This window comes from Centropristis striata, chromosome 6 (genome assembly GCF_030273125.1).
Source record: "Centropristis striata isolate RG_2023a ecotype Rhode Island chromosome 6, C.striata_1.0, whole genome shotgun sequence".
Taxonomy (NCBI): domain Eukaryota; kingdom Metazoa; phylum Chordata; class Actinopteri; order Perciformes; family Serranidae; genus Centropristis; species Centropristis striata.
Window position 1 is genome coordinate 32,650,750 of NC_081522.1, and position 21,617 is coordinate 32,672,366.

At 39.8% G+C, this 21,617-nt stretch overlaps 1 protein-coding gene across 1 annotated transcript in view; it reads left to right on the forward strand.

Moving 5' to 3' along the window:
• LOC131973831 (ankyrin repeat domain-containing protein SOWAHC) overlaps window positions 1-15,621 on the forward strand; it is a 29,770-nt gene extending 14,149 nt beyond the window's left edge. The window contains exons 4-5 of the mRNA XM_059335927.1: window positions 11,019-11,105; window positions 15,239-15,621. Coding sequence (XP_059191910.1) covers window positions 11,019-11,105; window positions 15,239-15,361 — 210 coding nt within the window. The 3' untranslated portion in view covers window positions 15,362-15,621. The remainder of the gene's footprint in view (window positions 1-11,018; window positions 11,106-15,238) is intronic.
• Window positions 15,622-21,617: the final 5,996 nt, after the last annotated feature.

Sequence of the window (21,617 nt, forward strand, 5' to 3'; positions counted from 1 at the left end):
CTGACTCCAAACGTAAACCGCACTGAGCTGCTAGTAGAAACGACGTCTTTTTCTGCATCACATTTTTACTGAACTATTTCACTTCCTCGTAACTACATAAATAAATTCTTCACTTCCAGCATTTACATGCATTTATTTACTGTTTAAACTGTCTTTTATTATGCCTTAACAGGGACATTTTCTGTAGAGAAGTGGTTTTGTAGCCTAAATTCAACCAAAAATCACAGATGGGCATTCTTTAATTTTATTTTTTTATTTAAATGAAAATAGATAGGGATGTTCAGGCTGTTCAGGTTTACTGCTAACTGATAGGGTTATGGTTAGGGTTTAGGGTGTATGTTTAGGGTTAGGGGTTTAGGGTTTATGGTTTGGGTTTATGGTCATGGTTAGGGTTTATGGTTAGGGTTTAGGATTATGGTTAGGGTTTACTGTTCAAGGAATTTAGGGTTAGGGTTATGCTAACAAGCTAAGCTATGATGACAAACATTATAGCTGTTAGCATGAGTTAGCCTGTTAGCATGTTGAGTTAGTTTTAAACATAAAGCCCAGCTGTGTGTGTGTGTGTGTGTGTGTGTGTGTCTAACAGCTTGTTTCTCTTTAATATCGCTCTTCACTTCTCTTTTCACTCTGCTTCTTCTCTGCTCTCGGCAGGATTTCGTCTCTGTGAGTAAAAACTGAACGCTGTGTTATTTTCATCATTGTATTTAGTAGATTTAGTTAAATTTCATTAATAAATCCCAGAGTCTCATATAACAAATTCACCTTAAAACAACTCTTCGTCCTCAGACCCTGAGAATACACTGAGCTGATACATTTGAACAAAAATGTTCAGTATCGAGCCTGAATTCCAGTGCGTTAGTTAGTTATTTATAAGATATTTATGAGTTCAGTTGATATTACAGGTGATTGCTGCCTGTTGGTTAAAGCTGGCAGAATAACAGTGTCAGTTATCAGCCGGCGGGTCTTTCTTCAGTCTTCCGCGGCTTGGCTTCACACCGTCAGCGAGACTCGGCGGCGGCTTTAAAAGCGCTTTGAGAAAACAATTGGCTTAAGGAAATGAAATGTTCAGTAATCTGCTTATTGAAATGAACGATCCTCTTAGTTTGGATCAGAAGCTGCTGCGATGAATCAGATAAAGTCTGATCCCGTCAGGAGGAGAGGCAGATAAATGCCCTCACACACAACACACACACACACACACACACACACATTTCAATAAAGTGTGAACACACTCTGAGAGTCTGGACCTGGATCCAGACCACAGCTCTCACCTTCTCTCACAAACATGGACCCAAACTGAGCTCCAGAAATAGATTCAACTGAGCAGAAAAGAATGATGTTTACTGTTTAATCTGAGTTTAAATATTCTAACTTGTGTACCATTAGAAAAAAAAACGAAGCTTTAAATATAGATGTTTCTGTCAAAATCACTTTATTCTACATGTGTCATTTAAAAAGTGTCCTAAATAAAGTGTGCACTAACCAGATCCTGTTAAAAACATTAAATTCTGCTCTTCAGCGACACTGTGAAGACAAGATTGATTCTGCTGAGACGAAAAGTCATGTGACAAATATTCACTGAAAATCTGTTTACACAGAGCAGAGGGGAGAGGACAGGAGAGGCTGGAAACATAGAAACGGACGTTGTAAAAATAATTTATCAGAGAAATACAACTTGTGTTTTTGTCATTATAACTGTTATTCTGCACAAAACATTTTAAATATGAAATATTTGATATATATCATATACAGTGGTGGAAAGTAACCAAGTACTGTACTTAAGTATCATTTTGAGGTACTTTTGAGGCAAATATAGAACTTTTACTACGCTACATTTTGCTGACAGCTTTAGTTACTTCCCAGGTTGAGATTTAACATGAAAAACATGATTCATTTATGGTGATTAGACATTTATAACAGTATATTAAGTATTTAAAATGAGCCCTACCTTGAGAAAATTAAAATGCCGCTTACATCAATGCATTAAGAATAATACTCCAATAATATATTTGGAAAATACACGGTCACCCATAAAGTTGGTTTAAAATAAAACATTTTTACCTCTCTCCATGAAATGGTTGTGACAATGTTATTTATTATTGACAGATAGTAAGTGTATATCTTCTCAAATTATTATTAATTCATCTCTTCCAAACGTATCACAATGAAAATGAAACCACAATTAATAGATTATTGTGCCTGAAAACAAAATCATTCCAACTTTATGGGCAACTGTGTATATAATAATCTGAGTGGGTCCATTTTGCATAACGAGTACTTTTACTTCTGATACTTTAAGAACATTTTGATGCTGATACTTTTGTACTTTTACTTCAGTTAGTTTTGAATGCAGGACTTTTACTTGTAGTGGAGTAATTTATGCAGAATAGTCCCACTCAGATTGTTTTATATATTCTAAATATATTATTACATTATTTGTATTGATGCGTTTATGTAAGCAGTGCTTTCATTTTGTAAAGACAGGGCTCCTTTTTACTACCTAATATACAGTTATAAGGTCTAATTTAAAAACAGACATCTAATCACTTTAAATGCATCATGTTTTTTATGTTAAATCTCAACCTGAACATTAACTAAAGCTGTCAGCTAAATGTAGTGGAGTAAAAAGTACAATATTTGCCTTAAAATGTAGTGGAGTAGAAGTATAAAGCTACATAAAATGGAAATACTCAAGTAAAGTACAAGTACCTCAGAATTGTACCTAAGTACAGTACTTACATTCCACCACTTAATATAACAGTATATGATATTGCAGGTATTGCTGAAATACTTTAAAGCTTCTCTCCTGACATGCTGAGGGCCACAGTCTGGGTTAGAGAGGTATTAATAACATTATTTCTGCACTAAAAGGAGGCAGAAGAACTGAAAACGTTGTGTCTTTGTTTCTCTCGATGCGACTCCTCCTCGGCTGACGACCTCGTGTGATGTGAACGGCGCCGTACATGAAGGGGGTAAGTTGTCTTTTCTCCTTTTGGCTGCGTGAACATGAATCATGTAAACACGACGACATACTCGCTTCTGCCTCGATTAGCTCGGCGCTGAGATCACCTCCTTCTTTCCGTCTGTCTGTCTGTCTGGTTGCAGTCTGAAGGAGTTGGGTGTTCGGACGTATGCCTGCTCTTTGAAGCGAGCAGTGTGTGTGTGTTAATGTAAAATGCAGTTGATGTAAATGGGACGTCCGCTCTCCTGGCAGGTTTGTGTGCAGCAGCAGCAGCGGTGAGGCGGCGGCGTTGCTTTGCGAGGCGTGTAGTCGTCTGACAGCTCTGAACACCTGACACCCCGCTGAACACTGTCCTACATACACAACTACCTCCTACCGCTTCTCTTTATAAGCTCTCCTCTGTTTCCTCCTCCAACCGTCTGCTGGCAGGTTAATATTAGCAGCATGGACGGATTACTGAACGGGTCCTCAGGGGCCCAATGGAGGATAAGCGCCCCGGGGCCACAACCTCTGTTTGAAAATGACTGTTTACAGTTTTGTTGGAAAATCAATCCAAACGACTTCTTGTTGAGTTTAGGATATGGGTCCTGCTGACTTTTTTGTTCGTCTGGAAGAGTTCTATATGCCTACCGAATTTTATAAATTTTCGTTAATCTTGGAGCTCAGGAAATAATGTAGGGGGCGCTACAGAGCCAATTTGCCACGCCCATTCCTGAAACCCATATCAGATTGCAATTTTCGCCAAGCCCGACAACTGTGCCAAATTTCATTAGTTTTCGAGTGGCCCAAGCGACTCATTTTTTCCTCCAAAGTGGTAAAAGAAGAAAAAGAAGGAGAAAAATAATCTTTGTGGATACAAGAGTGACAACCATAGAGACATAAAATGACCACAAAGACGCTTAAAACAACTACAGCAAAACACACACACAAAAGAACATAAAATAGATTCAAAGAGGCTCAAAACAACATTAAAGAGGCTCAAAATGATTACAAAGACTCACACAACCACAACAACACTTTAAAAAAGCAGTAAAGAGGTTCAAATTGACCACAAAGATGCTCAAAACATCTTCAGCAAAACACAAAAAATACATAAAATCGAATCAAAGAGGCTCAAAACCACAACAACACTTTAACCAACAAGAAAGAGGCTCAAAACAAAAACAAAGGGGGTCAAAACAACAATAAAGAAGATCAAAATGACCACAAAGACGCGCAAAACAACTACAACAAAACACAATAAAAACATAAAATGACTACAAAGACTCTCAAAATGGCTACAGAAAAACACAAAAACGAATATTTAAAATTGTTTCAAAGAGGCTAAAAAACAACATTAAAGAAGCTCAAAAATTACCACGAAGACTCAGGAATCACAACGACACTTTAACCAACAAGAAAGAGGCTCAAAACCACTACAAAAGATACAGTACAGCCAAAAGAGGCTCAAAACAACTACAATGTAATTTTGTGTCTCTTTGTGGTTGTTTTGTCTCTTTGTAGTCATTTTGTGTCTCTTTGTCGTTTTTTTTGTCCCTTTGTGGTAATTTTCTGTCTCTTTGTGGTTATTTGTGTCACTTTGTGGTTGTTTTGTGTCTCTCTGTAGTCATTTTGTGTCTCCTTGTGGTCATTTTGTTTCTCTTTGTTGTCATTTGTGTCACTTTGTGGTTGTTTTTGGTGTCTTTTTAGTTAATTTCTGTCTCCTTGTGGTCATTTTGTGTCTCTTTGTGGTAACTTTCTGTCTCCTTGTGGTCATTTTGTGTCTCTTTGTGGTCGTTAAGTGTTTCTTTGTGGCCACTCTATGTCCCCTCAGTGTGGGGTTCCTGCTCCTCAGAAGGAGGGACGGGGGGGACGGGTCCATGTCTGTGCCTGGGGGCCCGTTGTGTGATAATCCGTCCCTGATTAGCGGCTGGACGCTGCAGCAGGATGTAGAACTCATGCTCATTAGGGGCCGGCCCCGCAGCTCAGACAATGGGGAAGTGTAATGATATTGTAATTACATGGTAATTAATATTTGAGCAAACAGGGAGCCTGAAGGCGAGCAGCCGCTCCGCAGCAGATGGAGGAACTGATCGTCGCACAATCAGCCAGCAGATCTTTCAGCCACTCTTACTTTCGCTTCCTGATTTCATAGTTTCACTGAGAATCTGAAGTCCGGTTCTCAGCCGCTCAGCAGCCAGAGAGCTCGCTAATCTGTTCCAGCAGCTCTGAGAGTCCCAACATATGTTCTTCAGATTCATTGTTAAGTCAAAGTGTGATTCTACACCCAGTGAAAGAGACGCTCCTTCAAACGGGCACATATGGTCGAACTGTTGCAGGCCGGCTTTGAAAGCTCGCTGCCATGCCAGAAGTAAAATTTCACACGGCATTATGGGAGTCTAAGCTTCCTATTCAAGAGCTTCTGCAAAAGGAGCCGTCCATATGGCCTCCCCCCTCCTCCCCCCTCCCATTAGCTGCAGGACCTCCCCATGCAGAAATAACAACATCAATGGTGGAAGAGTATTACTCTCTTTTCATGCTTCACTTGATCAAAACGAAGCAGTGAGATCTCCTCCTGTTTGATGTGCTCTTTCCCTGCTGCTTTCAGAGGAGCGCCGCTAACTCATTCTGCCCGTCACTCCTCAACCACCAAAGGGCCAACAGATGCCCGCCGCGCCCGGGCCCACTGTTGGGAGTTTGTACCGGGTCACTGTCGACGCTCCCCTCCCGGATCTGTTGGAGGACGATAGCTCCGACTGTTTAACGGCGGCGGGAGCGTCCTGCTGGGGCGGACAGGTGTCCGTCATGTTCGCAAATGTGTGAATGTGTCACACGCGGCGTTTGTGGCGCGTCGTCGTGTTTCTCCTGACGTTTGTTCAGCAGCAGTGGAGCCGCTGATTCTGCATGAATAAACCCATTTTTTTTCCTCTTTGCTGTTGTTGGTTTTCATCCATTTTTTTCATTGTTTCAGAATTAATGAGCCTACATTTGCATTAATTGTTTGTCAGTTGATTCTGATGAAAAGCCTCATGATGTTCTTTTCTACTGAACATCAACCAAAGGGTTTTGGTGGCAAAACTTACCCGTTTTTAGTGTTTAAAACAGTAATGGTCACATGTTTACATCACATTTTAAGTAGTGGCCAATATAAAGAAGTTCAAAACCACTACAAAAGATAAAATACAGCCAAAAGAGGCTCATAATGAGCACAAAGAGTGTCAAAACAACATTAAAGAGGCTAAAAATGATCACAAAGGGGTTCAAAACAACCTCAGAGAGGCTCACAACCACTACAAAAGATACAACAGAGCAAAAAGAGACTCAAAACCATCACAAATAGGCTTAAAACAACTACAATGTCATTTTCTGTTTCTTTGTGTAAACCTATTTAACACAAATCACTGTTTCATTCCTGGTGACACTTCTGCACAAATTCAAACTTGCTTTTTTCCACTTTGCTGTTGTTGGTTTTGATCCATTTCCCCCCCATTGTTTTAGAATTAATGAGCCTCATCCTGTCGTTTTCACTGAACTTCAACCAACTGGTTTTTGTGGCTAAACTTAACAAAATGTTTTTAGTGTTTAAAACAGTAATGGTCACATGTTTACGTGATGTTTTAAGTCGTGGTCATCACATGTGACGATAACAACAGGGTTCAGTGGTTCAGAATTGTTCATATTCAACATATTTGGTTAAAAAATGTTGAGATTCAGCATATCATCATTTATTCTGGCTGGCCTGACTCTCAATTACAAGTTGTGTCAACCTGCAAGTAAAGTGACTGATCTCCAACAGCAGAAACAGCGTCGCCAGATGTTAAACTATTGAACTAGATCCTTAAAACATTGTATTCTGTGGACAGTCATTACACATTAATCATGACCTCCAGAAGAAAAAGGTAAAAATTAGTCATTTTAAACACACAGAGTGAACTGACATTTTGACATGGCTACAAATCTACACACATCTTTTTCTTTTTAAAGTCTGACAGCCGTGTCCATCAGTCCACTGTTTCTGTAAAAGCCTACAGCATGACTGGAAGAATGTTCATAATCTGCATTACAACACATGACAGCTATAAACTAAGTAAAATAATAAATTGGCTTCAAAAACCCTTCATTTGAACACAAAAACATCCCCTACACCATCCATGATTGTGTAAACACAGACGTCATATTTACTGTCCTGATCGTGTTGAAAGCAGCACAGAACAAACAAACAAACAAACCACCAAGCATCTCTAAAGGGTCAGATTATCCACCATCACGGCATTTGTATTTTTTCATGATAATTTTGTACAAATACAATATTATTGCAAGAATATGATCTTTATAATACCAATATAATAATTATTGTTCAGATGTGATAATTATATAGTACACCTGGTTACACTGCTAGGATCTAACATCAGTCAAAGAGGAGACATTATGGCACAGAGCTATTTATAGGAACATTCATAGTTTAGTTAGTATCAGGCGTCTACCATAAAAAAATACAACTAAAGGTACATTTGTTTGAACAAATATAATGATAACAACAAAAATAGCTCATAAGAGTTTAATTTCAGAGCTGATATCTAGCCATTTTTCATGGTTTTATTGATAATAACCAAAACCATTATCAAGAAAACCATGTTTTGTAAAATTACTAATTTTTACCCTTTTGTTGTGTATGTCATGATTAATTTGTGATAACTGTCCAGGAATACAATCATTTTAAGGATCAGGTTCAATAGTTTAACATCTGGCGACGCTGTTTCTGCTGTTTGATTGAATCACAACTTGTCATTGATAGTCAGGATGTGTGGGCATCCAACCTAGCCAGAATAAATGTTGATATGCTGAATCTCAATATGTTTTAATCAAATATGTTGAATCTGAACATTTCTCGACCACTGCAGAGGATTAAATCCTGTCTGAGTTCTAATGTTTGTAAATAATTTAGAATTTTAAGTTAAAGTTTCAGTCACAGCAGCTCAGAGTGCTGTCAGTGTTCGTGTGTGTGTGTGTGTGTGTGTGTGTGTGTGTGTGACTCAGGTGGAGGCCCAAACAGTCTCAGCGGTTGTCGGAAGCGTCCGGCAGGCGAGACGGGGTTCAGTTAGCACCTTGTAATGAAAAGCGTGGCGTCCCTCCCAGGGCCCAGCAGTCATTCTGCAGCAGCACGCCAACACACAGACACCGCCAAAATAAAACCGTCCCCCCCACCCCCACCCCTCGCCCTGATGACCCGCTCTGTCTTCATGCTCTCAGCTGTTGCCTGAACGAGCAACATCAGAGTGAAAACACGCTCAGAAAACACAGTTTCACTGGTCTGAAACAGTTTAAAACAGCAACAGGGGGGCTAGGACCAGGACAAGGAGGTCCAGAAAACAGGACCAGGAGGGCCAGGAACAGGAGGGCAAGAAGGACCAGAACCAGGACCTGGACAAAGAGGTCCAGAAAACAGGACCAGGAGGACCAGGACGAGGAGGGCCAGGAACAGGATCAGGAGGGCCAGGAGGACCAGAACCAGGACCAGGACCAGGAAGTCCAGAGACCAGGACCAGGACAAGAAGGTCCAAAGAACGGGACCAGGAAGGCCAAGAGGACTAGAACCAGGACCAGGACAAGGAGGACAAGAGAACAGGACCAGGACCAGGAGGTCCAGAGAACAGGACCAGGAGGACCAGGACCAGGACAAGAAGGTCCAGAGAACAGGACCAGGAGGACCATGTCAGTCTGAACTGGGCAATAAATTTTATATTCCAGACCAGTTCTGCGTTCTCAAACCTGATCTGATGATTTTATTCTTTTTTAAAAGACAGAAAGACGGCGGAGACAGAACACTCAGATGGTTAATGTGGTTACAATGGTTACTGTGGTTACTATGGTCACTATGGTTGCCTGGGCTGAAAGGAGTTGGTGTTAATCTTTATAAAGCAGATTACAGCGGGCTGATGTTGACTCGTCTTCAGTCCAATTCAGACAGAAGACCACCTACTGAGATCAGAGGGACGTTGTTTCTGTAGTTACTCTCAGATTATTGACACTTGTGACACTTGTGCGTTCTAAATCGGCTGATATATATCCATATCAGTCCATTAGTGTGGGCGAACTAACCAGGAACGCTTTAGCCCTAACCTCAGAGAAATGGTTTTAGTGTAAACTGAACAAAGTGAATTTAAGCGAAATGTAACAAAATAAAGCGAAACAGCGAGCTGATATGAGCTGATAACAACCTGCTGCGGCCCCCATACTCGACCAGATTGGCGCCTCTTCAGGCCTTTGTTGTTGTGAATTTCAAAATAAAACACATTTTCCCATAAAAGAAATGTTGATGCTACAAAACACTTTTTGTAGCTTACTATTTAATCAAATCTGCTTGTCCGTTTCTTTGTATTATTCCTCTTATCCTGAAATCCCTCGGCCACATGAAGTTTGTAAGTTACTCTCTGTGTTGGTGTTTGTCAGTAGAGCCTGTTAGCATTAGCGATAGCATCGTGCTGTGTGGAGACCCTCAGTAGATTTTAAACTCCAGTCAGTAGATTCAGTCTGAACCTTTACAAATCCTCAGCTGTCAATAGTATTATTAGTATTGTTTAAAACCAAATTTTTGAGAAAACCAAAAAATGTTTCAGTCGAACGGAGGCTCTGAATATATAGACTATCTGATAGAACAAAAAAAAAACAATAAATAGTTTCAACAAAAACATTACATTTACACAGGGTTGTAAAAAGTGCTGTTTTAAAACACTCCTACTGAAAAATTTGATAATCTCCAGAAAACAGTTTGTTCGACGTCTCCAGAGTTTTATATTCTGTGTAAATAATCGATTAAACCCTTAATATGCTGATTGTTTCATTAGAAATTTAAATCAGAATGAATAAAAACTGTATTTCCATATTTTCTCTCCAGATACATCCTTTAATAACATCTGTGAATGTCATGTCATGTGATACTTTGACATGTATCAGTAATTTAGTGTGTAATATTTACTTGAAACACAGTTTGAACATAAATTATTTACTTCAATATTGGCTGACACAACCATCCAATCAGTCCTGAAAAAGTTTTGTTTGTTGGAATGAATGTGGAATGAATGAATGGTGGAATGAATGAATCTGTTTTTTTATGAAAACAAAGTGTTTGTTGATGGACTCACTGAGGACAAACACTCTGTTTTTGTAAACATGATGATGTTTTATTCAAAACGATGATAATAAAGTGAACTATGTATTTATTATTAATATGAGCAGATTGTCACATTTTAGAGATAATAAACATTAGAGAGAAACACTGATGACACTCATTAACGAGATTACTGTCCTTGACTGTTTAAATCACTTGATTACACTGTGTGTGTGTGTGTGTGTGTGTGTGTGTGTGTGTGTCTTGTTCAGCTCGTTAACGTTATGGTCTCATGTTCCAAAACATCTGGATCAGATTATTTTTCATTCATAATATTTAATTCTTCTGTGAGATAAACAGACAAATATCTAATCAGAGAGGAGATGTTTAACTGAAGCTGAAATGTTTCTATCCATTCATTAATCATTTATCTGCATCTCATTTAATCAATTTATGGTTTCAGTCCTTTTCAAGATTTCAAAAATATTTACTTTTTTTGCCTCATATGACACTAATCTGAATATTTTTGGCTTTTTATTTGATAAAACGGTAAATACCCACCTGGTGTTACCAATCAGCATACAAATAACAATTTTACAGTTTCAAATTACGTGTAGTGCATACGCAAAAATCCAATTTTGCATGCATGTGATACGCAGAGGAGCGTAGAAGTGAAGGCAGTAAATCTCTCTGTATCACACGCGTTTGGTTATTTATTTATTCATATTCACCCAGAACAGAAAGTTAAATAAAAGAATTTCAACTGGAAATAAAGAAAAAAAAAATAAAGAATTCAACTGGAAACCTGTAGTTATCATTTAATAGTGAAAGTACATGCGGCTCTTACTATGTTGAGTCTAGGGTTACTGCTCAGTTTGTGCTGTGTGAAGTAAACTGTGTGTGTGTTCATACTGAAGGTGTGTGTGTGTGTGTGTGTGTGTGTGTGTGTGTGTGTGTGTGTGTTTTCAGACGGCGCTCCACTGGGCAGCCAAGCAGGGCCGACAGGAGAGCGTGGACCTGATGCTGCTGTCCGGAGCTGACATCAACGTCAGATCGGTGAGGGGTGTATGTGTGTGTGTGTGTGTGTGTGTGTGTGCGTTCGTGTGTGTGTGTGTCCGATTCAACAAATCACCAACTGTTTATCTCATTGTACCTCACATTTTATTCACTGTGCCATTGTTTTTCACAGCAATATATAAAATATAAACATAAAACTCTTTCGTAAAGAATAACACAGTACTGAATGTTTAGTATCAGCCAACTACTGACAACTGAATGAATATCTAAAACCATTTCACCCCAAACACAATATGCTCCATAATTTAATGGTCCAGAGGGTTAACTGATGAACTCATATTTATACAACATTCAGTCAGGTTATTTTTCTGCAGTTTCCGGAAATACAAAATAAATTAGCGCACATGCACACACACAGTGACACACACACACACACACACACACACACACACACGCACACACACACAGTGACACACAGACACACAAGCACAGTGAGAGACACACATACACACACGCACGCTGACACACACATAGACATACACACTGAAACACACACACAGATACACTGATATACACACACACGCACGCAAACAGACACACACACACACACGCACAAACACACACACAGACACACAGATACACACACACAGAAACACACAGACAGACATACACACATGTGCACACCAACACACACCGACACACACACACACACACAGGCATACACACAAGCGCACAGTGACAGACACACAGACAGACACACACACACACACACACACACACACACACACAGACACACACACACACATGCACAGACACACATACACACACACACACACACACACACACACTGCAGCCTGTCGCAGCTTTTTCATTATCCCATTACATGATTCTGTGGTTTAACCCCGAGGTGACGTACAGTCAAGGTCAGTTACTGCTTCAACCTCTCGAGTTGACGGTGTTAACCTCCGCAGACACAACAATCAGCAGCAGAGAGAGTTTAACCTCCGTAATCCTGCTGCTGCTGCTGCTGCTGCTGCTGTAAACATCCTCACGGTTCACTGTCAGCCTGCAGCTGCAACAACATCACCAACATCTGTTTGAAACATCTCAGCAGCTGTTGGATCTTCACTTTCCCCTCATGAGGACTTTTCATCAGCGCCACCAGCAGGTCAACATGTCGAAGGACAGCTCTATTATATTAAGTTACTCATCAGTGAAACATCTCGCTTCTAACTCATCTCTGGTTCAACCAAAACTAACCAGATCAAATATTTACAAGGAAACTAAAAATACAAACCTTGGTCCAGACTTTCAGGTGTAAAAAGGCCCTCAGTCTGACTCCCAGGGCCTTGATGAAGACTTGAAATGTCTGTGAAATTATGGAATTCCAGTTTCCACTTGATGACGTTGGGCCCAGGTAGACTTTCCCCACAGACTTGTTTAGATGGAGACGATCTGGACAGAAAACGCAAAAGTGCCGTTGCATTCTCACTTTTTTTTCTGCGTTTGGACGAGCATCTTTAGGAGGAAATCTATGTGCATACGATGACGCAAAAGTCTGTGAAATTCAATGTAGTATGCACGCCAGGGGGCGAGGTGGTCCTGTGAACTAGTGTGTCAGTCACTGAGACTCCAGAACCAAATATTTCAGAAAGACATGCTCGTCAAAAACGGCAGCGAAAAACGAGTTATGTCTCCGTATTTCACCGACTGCTGTTATGTGTCCACCATCTTGCTGGCGTTGTAGTGATTGACAGCCAAGCAAAGTTTAAAAACGTGGATTTCCGCATTCAGTTGGAAGTTGGGGTAGTGGATGGGTCGAACAAGCAGCGGATTTTCATCCACAAGTGCGGGGTTTGCGTCCCGTGTGAAATCAAAAGTACAACATCAACTTAAGTTATGTGAATCACGTTTTTGAACGTTTTTTACGTAACTTGCGGTCATGTGACCCTTGTAACTACTTCACTTCCGGCATTAACTTACATTTATTTGCTGTTTAAACTATCCTTTATAACGCCTTACCAGAAGTGTTTTTCCCCAAACCTAGGTCAGTGGTTTTACAACATAAATCCACAGAAATCGAGCCTTTTTTACACTGCGAGCCGCAGTACGTACATATGTGCTATGAAACGCGAGCCACAATACGTACCTACGTGCCGTAATTTGTGGTACTGACACACAACCTCTTTAGCCGTTTATGTTGGAGAACTTGTTGAATGTCACGTTAACACCTGATCTCCATCCTGCTGGTCACCTGCTGAAGACTTTCATTCATTCTAAAGATCAGTTTCTTTTTTCTCTTTTTGCTTTTAGTTGATAAATGGTGTGAAATATGCAGTTTGACACACACACACACACACACACACACACACACACACACACACACACACAGCAGCAGCAGCAGTGGATTGATTGGAAGGGGCTGCTGTTGTGATTATTTAATGGTTTCCCAGACGGCCGGAGGAGATTTCAATTTACCGTGTGTGTTAATCTGCTCGGGTCCCCGGCTGCTGCTGCTGCTGCCGCTCGCCACTCACTGCTCATGATGATGATGATGATGATGATGATGTGTACACAGGAGATAATGTTTAAGCCCCAGCAGAGCAAAGCAAAGCAGACAAGTTACTTATTGGCTCCATAATTACATAATTAACTTTTTGTCTGTAATCGTTAAGGAGCTAATGGATCTGATAAAAAGGCTCTGAGCTGCAAATCAAAAATCAATAATCCATACAACGCTTTGGATTCACTGCAGGAGGCTTCAGTGCCTCTCTACTTTAATGAGTTTTTTTTTCACCTCAAACTATAAAGCTAAAGACTTCTTTATGGAGAGAAAAAGATTGACATGTGGTGTGTGTGTGTGTGTGTGTGTGTGTGTGTGTGTGTTGAAGATGTTTTACCTTCTTTAATGTGTCAGTATTCTCTGCACATACCTGAGCTTCTGAAGCATCAGATCAGTTTAACTGTTTGAACTCTTTCAGCTTTAAAACAACATGTTATACAACAATATCTGGCATTAAGAAACACAAACATTTTCCATGTTTGTTTTTTACAATCTGACACACAAGAACTTTTAATGAATGGTAATTATCATCTTAAACAAACAAACCTTTGACTTCTGTCAGGAACAATCTGATCAAATGCAGTCAAAGATTATGAATCTGAGCCGATATTCATACTCGACACATAATAGAGTACTGAGCTCCAGTGGTGCAAAGTAACTAAATACATTTACTCAAGTACTAAAAGTATAATTATGAGGTACTTGTACTTTACTTGAGTATTTCCATTTTATGTAGCTTTATACTTTTACTACACTATATGTAGCTGACAGCTTTAGTTACTTTTAAGACTTTTCTGAGATTTTTCTGAGATTTAACATAAAAAAACATGACTTTTTAAAAAATGTATTTAATCTTATAAAAGTATATTAAGTAGTTTAATGAGCCATGTCATTTCAAATTAAAACACTGCTTACATAAAAGTATCAATAGTAATAATCCAATAGTATATTTAAAATATATAAAACAATCTGAGTGGGTCCATTCTGTATAATGAGTACTTTTACTTTTGATACTTTAAGTACATTTTGATGCTGATACTTTTATACTTTTACTTCGTAAGTTTTGAATGCAGGACTTTTACTTGTAGTGGAGTAATTTTACAGTATTAGTACTTTTACTGAAGTAAGGAAGTTACCTATACTAATATACAATTATTATTATTATTCATCATTCAGCACACCTGGGTCATCTGGATTTGAATGGTTCAGAACACTTGGTTCATCTCCAGTCTCTTATTTTATCTCCGAACAGAAAATCAAAAGAAAATATAAGAAATTTAAGAATGTTGCTGCATGAGGCTCAGTGTTCACAGAAGTTACAAGGTTTCCAAAGATAACAGTTACTGTAGGGAATTATAATTATTAACCTACAGTTTGATATAGAGATGCACCTGTTAACATCTGAAGGTTTCACTCAGTGAAGGTTCAGTAACACACTCACAAAGAAAAATGTAAGAATAATTCCCCTTTACCATTTTCAGATAGTTAATAATGTCATAATATTTTCTCATTTCATAGTAACATGATTTCCAGATGTTAACTAAATATCTGTCTTCTCTTATTTTATCTGCTCTTCCTCCTCCTCTCCAACCATCCATCACCGCAACAGCACGTAAGTGACCTTCTGAATCTTTTGAACCTCCAGAAACCTACAGAGAGTCGAGCCATTGTACCAAAGTCCCTTCAGAAATCAGAAGCTTTTAGATGTAAACTTTCAGTAAACGGACTATGACTGAAGCTTAGTGCAGATGTTTCCTGCAGTCAGTTTGTTGTTCCTGTGTTTAATCATCACTCTGTGTTTGTGTGACCTCTCTCCTCACGCCTGTGTCACTCTGAAGGGGGTAAGTCATGCTTTAATGTTACAGATAGATGTGTGGTTAGAACATTTGCAGAAAGATTTCTCTTCACTGTATCATCATATTCAGACTAAAAATAATGTTTATCACATTACTGACTAGTTGTTTAACAGACTGAGATCCAAACTAAATTTAACGATTTAAAACACATTTTTTTCTTTCTAGTTAAATCCTTAATTTTCTTAATGTGTATCAGTGGGTGTATTTTATATATTTTAAAAAAAAAATCTTTAAATCAAGCTGGGGGAGGGGGCAATATGATAGTTTTAATTAGTTTTTAGAGTGAGTTTGCTAGTTTTTATTTTTTGAAAATGCTTTGTTTTAGTTTAGTTTTTATTAGTTTGAGTGTTTTTTGGAATGTGGTTAGGGTAAGGGTGTGAGATTCAAAATGTATTTATTTCCTTTTACTATCCATCTTAGCCCAAATAAGGTTATTAACTCTTGCAGCTCTGGGTGTTTTGAATTTCGGTTCGAGTGTTGAACTTTTTGAAGGCAATCAACTCACATAGTCGTGTAGACGTCCCAGTCTCAATAAATATATTTACCAATGCTTCCTGTATGAAAAAAGTTGACAAAGACGAAAACGCAGGACATTTTCACTTTAATAGTTTAATAGTTAGCTTTGTTAACACAATACAGTTTCAGTTAGTTTTCGTTTTTTTTTTAAACTCTCGTTTTTATTTTTATTTCAGTTAAAGAAAATGTTTTTTCAATTCAAGTGTTTGTTATTTCGTTAATTTTTGTTAACTATAATAACCTTGCCTGATGAGCCGTCATATTTCACAGAACAGGAAGAGTTTCTGGATGTGTTTAGCCTAGCTCGGCAGAAAATGGTAAATGGAGTGCACTTATATAGTGCTTTTATCCAAAGTGCTTTACACTACACACTACGCTCATTCACCAATTCACACTGGTGGCCGAGGCTGGTGGCAGGTGGCACCAGTGTGCCACCATTGGGAATTCATTCACACACTGATGAACGCAGCATCGGGAGCAGTATCTTCCTCAAGGATACTTCGACATGTAGGCTGCCGTGGTCGGGGATCGAACCACCAACCTTCCGATCCATGGGCGACCGCTCTACCAACTGAGCCTGATCAGCTTTCTGTTTCCTGTGTGATCAGCTGATGTATCTGTGTGTAATGTCCTGGATCAGGACTCTCAGGACCTCCCACTGAAGTGATCTTCACCTCCGATCTGAAGCTCAAAGTGCATTGAACACATGAAAGGAGCTCAACTGTTCAGATAAATGTTGGATCCGTCTTCTGCTCTCTAACCATGTGGTACTAAGCTGTTTACCTGTCATGTGTCTTACATGTCCCGGAGACAAACACTCTGTCCATCATAAGGAACTTTACGTCAGTGTTCAGTCTCTGACAGTGTGACAGTTCGCGTTACTGCACATCAAACCGTTTACAGTCGAGTTTACAGTCAGTCAGCGCTCTGTAAACTTCAGGCTCGTCTTCTTAATCGACAGCGACTTCAAACCGTCCCCCGTCCCTTTACTGTCACTCACCTCGGGACTAAACGGCGTCTCTGACACTGACGGAGGCTCCGCTGGGACTCGCGGTGTTAATGTGAACAAATGATGGAGACTCACATCCGGTTTCACTCAGAGACGACACGGAGTGTGTATCAGAGTGAGACGAGAGGAGACAGGCTGACACACACGCGCGCACACACACACACACACACACACACAGTCCGTGTTGTTGTCGCTGACAGCTTCGTTCTGTTTCTGAGATAAAGTCCTCAAACACACTTTCACATGGGAATGATTAAAAACATGTGAGATGTCCTCTCTGCTGATGTGTGACATCATTCAGGAGCTTCAACTGTTTTTTAAAACACTTTACAGACCTGCTGCAGCAACAAAAGAACACATATCCCGGTCTGGTTTCAAACATTTACACTGTAGAAGAAGATGATTTGAAGCAGATGATGCTGAGCTGTTTTTTCTTGCAATGAGAAAGGGGACAGTTTGTGTCCAATATATTCATATAACCTGACTGAGATAAGTCCAAACAGCACAGCAGTGGTTATGGAAAATTGACCTCTACAAGTGATAAATTTAGTAGGATGAAGATCAGAAGATTGATGAGTTCAGTAAAAATTAACCTGTAAATTTGCTTTAAATAAGTGCTGCTCAGGAATATTTACCTTCACTTAGTTCACACTGAAGTCCAGGAGCCCGTAAAGGGACATGGTGAAAATTTCTGGGGCTCTGTAGGAGGCTTCAGTAAAAAAAAAGAAGAAAAAAAGAAGAAAGATTTTATCTCAGAAAAAAATTATAATTGAGCATTAAGAGCTGCAGTGTGAACAATAACGGCTCTGTAACTCACCTCCACTACGGAAGTGACCGAAGCGGGATGCTGGGATCAAATTCTAAGGCTCCAGAGGTAGTCACAGAGGTGGAAAATTGTGGGACTGTTGGAAGCAGGACCACTATGAATCGGCCATCCCGGCAAGGCGGAATATTTGACGTCGCACGGTTATCCAATCACTGTTCAGCAGCTGCACAACAACTGCGGCCGCCGTCGCTAACTGTGCACAGTGTCCGTCGCTAATTGCAAACAAACCGGCATCGCTAACTGTACACAGAGTGTCTGGTGCTTGTTGTAAACAAACGGAGGTTGCTAACTGAACACATCCTGCTGCAGCACATACACACTGTACTGCTACAGAGCTAACTGTGTAGCTTATTAGCACAGTGCTACTGTGCAGCACTTCTGCTGGTCTGTTTCACGTCACTATCGTTTCCTCCCACCTCGTTCCGCGACGCCGGATCGCAATATGAATGGACCCGAATATCACGCCTTTCGTGGGATCACTATGGATGCCCTAAGATGAAAAGGCAACAGATCTTTACGGCAATATAGCGGGACATTTGAAGGACTGCACTATGAAAGGGCCTATAGTTTCTTATGTACTGAACATTGTTATTGTGAGTACAGACATTATACTGTCTTTTGTTTCCAGGGTTACACAGCTCTCCACCTCGCCTCCATCCATGGTCACCAGCACATCGTCCACGCCCTGATCCACACCCACAGTGAGTCAGTCCACCTGAAACACTGAGAGCTCTGATGAACCAAACTCCATTGAGAAAAGCATCATTTTTATAGTAGTTTTCTTGTTTTCTTACAGACAGACATGACAAAGCATTAATTCCGACTTTTCCCACATCAGCATCATGTTGTAGTTATTTCATCATCCTGTTGATACTTTTATTGACATTAAATCACAGCTTTATTTTGGGTTCATACCGATGTATTAGTGCTGCACCAGCAGTCATGAAATTGTCATGAAATTCCTCCAGACCATATTATTAATCCAGACATGATGATTATCTGGGACTTCTGCTGGGAGAAACCGCTGCAGGAGGACTGGGCAGCTTGTGAGTGCTTTGGGACGGCGCCTGCTTCTTGTTAAGAAGAGTAGGAACGAGTCTCCAAAAGTATCCAATAAACCAGAAAGTCGCTTGTTTTGTCGTTTTTTTTTTAAGAGTCACTAGAGGGGTCTGAATAGTCACTAAATATAGCTACAAAGTCGCTAAATTGGCAACACTGCTTGCTGCGTCGGTCTGTTGTCACATTCGAACTCCGTTGGTTAGCAGCTACAAAAGTACCTGTATGGGAACAGAGGCAGAGGGGAACTAACTAGTGGGCGGAGCCAAAACACTCAGTGCTTTCCAAAAAAGTACTCAGTGGAAACACGCCTATAGACACTTGGTAGAGATCCTAAGATTGCATGGTCTAGGATTCCTTGTTTTCACCCAGGCTGCCTGGGTTTAACCTAAGAAGTCAATCTTTGTGGACGAGCTCATTAAAGGCTAGCTGCAGATTCACTCACGCACACAACTGAATCCGCAGCCACAGTTTAAGGTTTGATTGACAGCTCCAATGGGCGCTGTGACTCTGCAGAAACACAAAGACTCTATTATAATAATAATTTATAATGTGTCCATATGGAAACATGTTGTGATCCTGCAGACCACATGAGTCAATGCATATCAAACTGAGGGGTGGGCGGCCATTGGGGGTCCACAGGGATCATCACCAGTCCTGCCTGGGGGGTTGGAGGGGTGGGGGGGCTGGACCTGGCAATCACGGCGCTGGGTGGGTCTTTTGTCTGGCAGCAGCGATTTGCATCAGTGCTTTCTTCGCCTCTCAGAGACTCTGTGAGGCATGAGGAGAAGAAACCCTCGCTGTTTGTTCTCGACGTCTGAATATCAATTTTATACGTTAATATGAATAAAACCCTCACACACAAACGCACACAGTGCCAAAGTGCCAAAAAAATATATAGAAACGTGTTTCTGATCCACTTCAGTTCATGAGACGACAAATTATCTGCAAATTTAAGCAAAAAAAATAAGTTTAAGCCTCTTCTGCATTCATGAGTTGTTCATGAATCCTGTAAAAATGTTTCTTCATGCATATTAATGTTTATAACAGTCATGGTGCCTGTCTTTAATCCTCAATTTTTTTGTTCACGTTCCTGATGCAATTATCATTTTGTATGGTGCATCATTATTTAACTTCTGATGTCATCTTTTCCCCTGGTTGCATTGTGTCAAAGTAGAATTTATTTCAAAATGACATGAAACACCTACCTTTCAGAGACTTTAAATCCTCCAAACCCCAACAAGCTGTACAACAAGCAGTTTTTTTGTGCTCTTTTTTCATTTTACTTACTGTGGCCTTGTATTTCACTGCAACATATAATATATAAAATCTATCTAGTCCTGCAGCTCTATGGAAACAGCACAATCATGGTTGAACAACTCAAACATGTATTTTGTGTAGAATAACACAGTTATAATAACATAAATCATAAAAAAAAGAAAAAGCAAGTTGAATTTCTCTGAGGATTTTTCAAAACAATTTTTAAATTAAAAAGGAATTTATAAATACAACACTCTTCCAAGTGTCACAAATGTTCCACATATTCTACATATTGAACTATTTCTATGTTTCCAGCCTTTCCTGTCTTCTCTCCTCGGCTCTGTGTAAACAGATTTTCAGTGAATACTTGTCACATGACCGTTTGCCTCAGCAGTATCAATCAAGGCTTCACAGTGCTGCTGATTTAATGTTTTTAACAGGATCTGGTTAGTGCAAGCTCCTTATTTTTGGACATGTTTTAAATGTAGAATAAAGCGGTTTTGACTGAAGTATCACAATTTTAAGCTTCATTTTGGTTACTTAACCGAAACTTTTGTAATCGATGATCCGTTCAAGTACCATTGGAAAGTTTAAACCTTTTTCATATTTGTTTCTACAATAAACGGGGGATTTTTTTAATGGATTTTTTAAAGAAAACATATTTTCCAATTTGAGAGGTTCAGAGTATTTAACACCACACAGAACAACTCTTTTATACTCTAAAAGGCAAAACTTTTCATTGTAATCCTCTGGAGCTCAACGCTTTTTAATCCTCACATAAAAACTCCAGACTGTGTTGAACTCTGCAGTGCAGATCGAGTTGCACAGTTTAGTCGAGGTGAGGCGTCGGCGCTGCAGCGGAGGGGAGCTTTGATTTCTGGGAGAAGCAGCGGTGGCAGTTTAACGCGGGTGTGACGGAGGCGGGTGGGAGTTTAACTGTCTGTAATGACCAGAGTCAGTTACAGTGAAACCATTATCTCTCCAGAGTCACACTGAGGAGCTTAGGAGCAGCTTCCTCTCTGCTGCAACATGAGCACTGTTCAGCCTCCTCACACTGCAGTCAGACAGCACAGCATCCTGTTAGATTTTATATATAAGATACAAGATCCTGCATCAAACACACAGAAAACTAAACTAATGGAAACTAACACATCCTCTGTATCTCTGGAGGTCTGAGTTGTCCAGAATTATGACTGATTTCCTTTAAATTAGACTTTTTATGAGCTTTTCACTCCGCTCCAGTGTTACAAACATATCAGATAAAATGGCAGATATGTGTAAAATAAAAAGAAACACATTTTAAATTTGACATTTAGATAAGAAAGCTAATGTTGAGGCGCGGCCTGATGATTCAGTGTTTCTGTAACAACTCTTTTGAAACACTTTCACCTCTTTGAGTCTCTGAAATCCTTTAAATAAAACCATCAAAGAAGTAAGAATAGGTGTGTTTCCATTAGGTACTTTT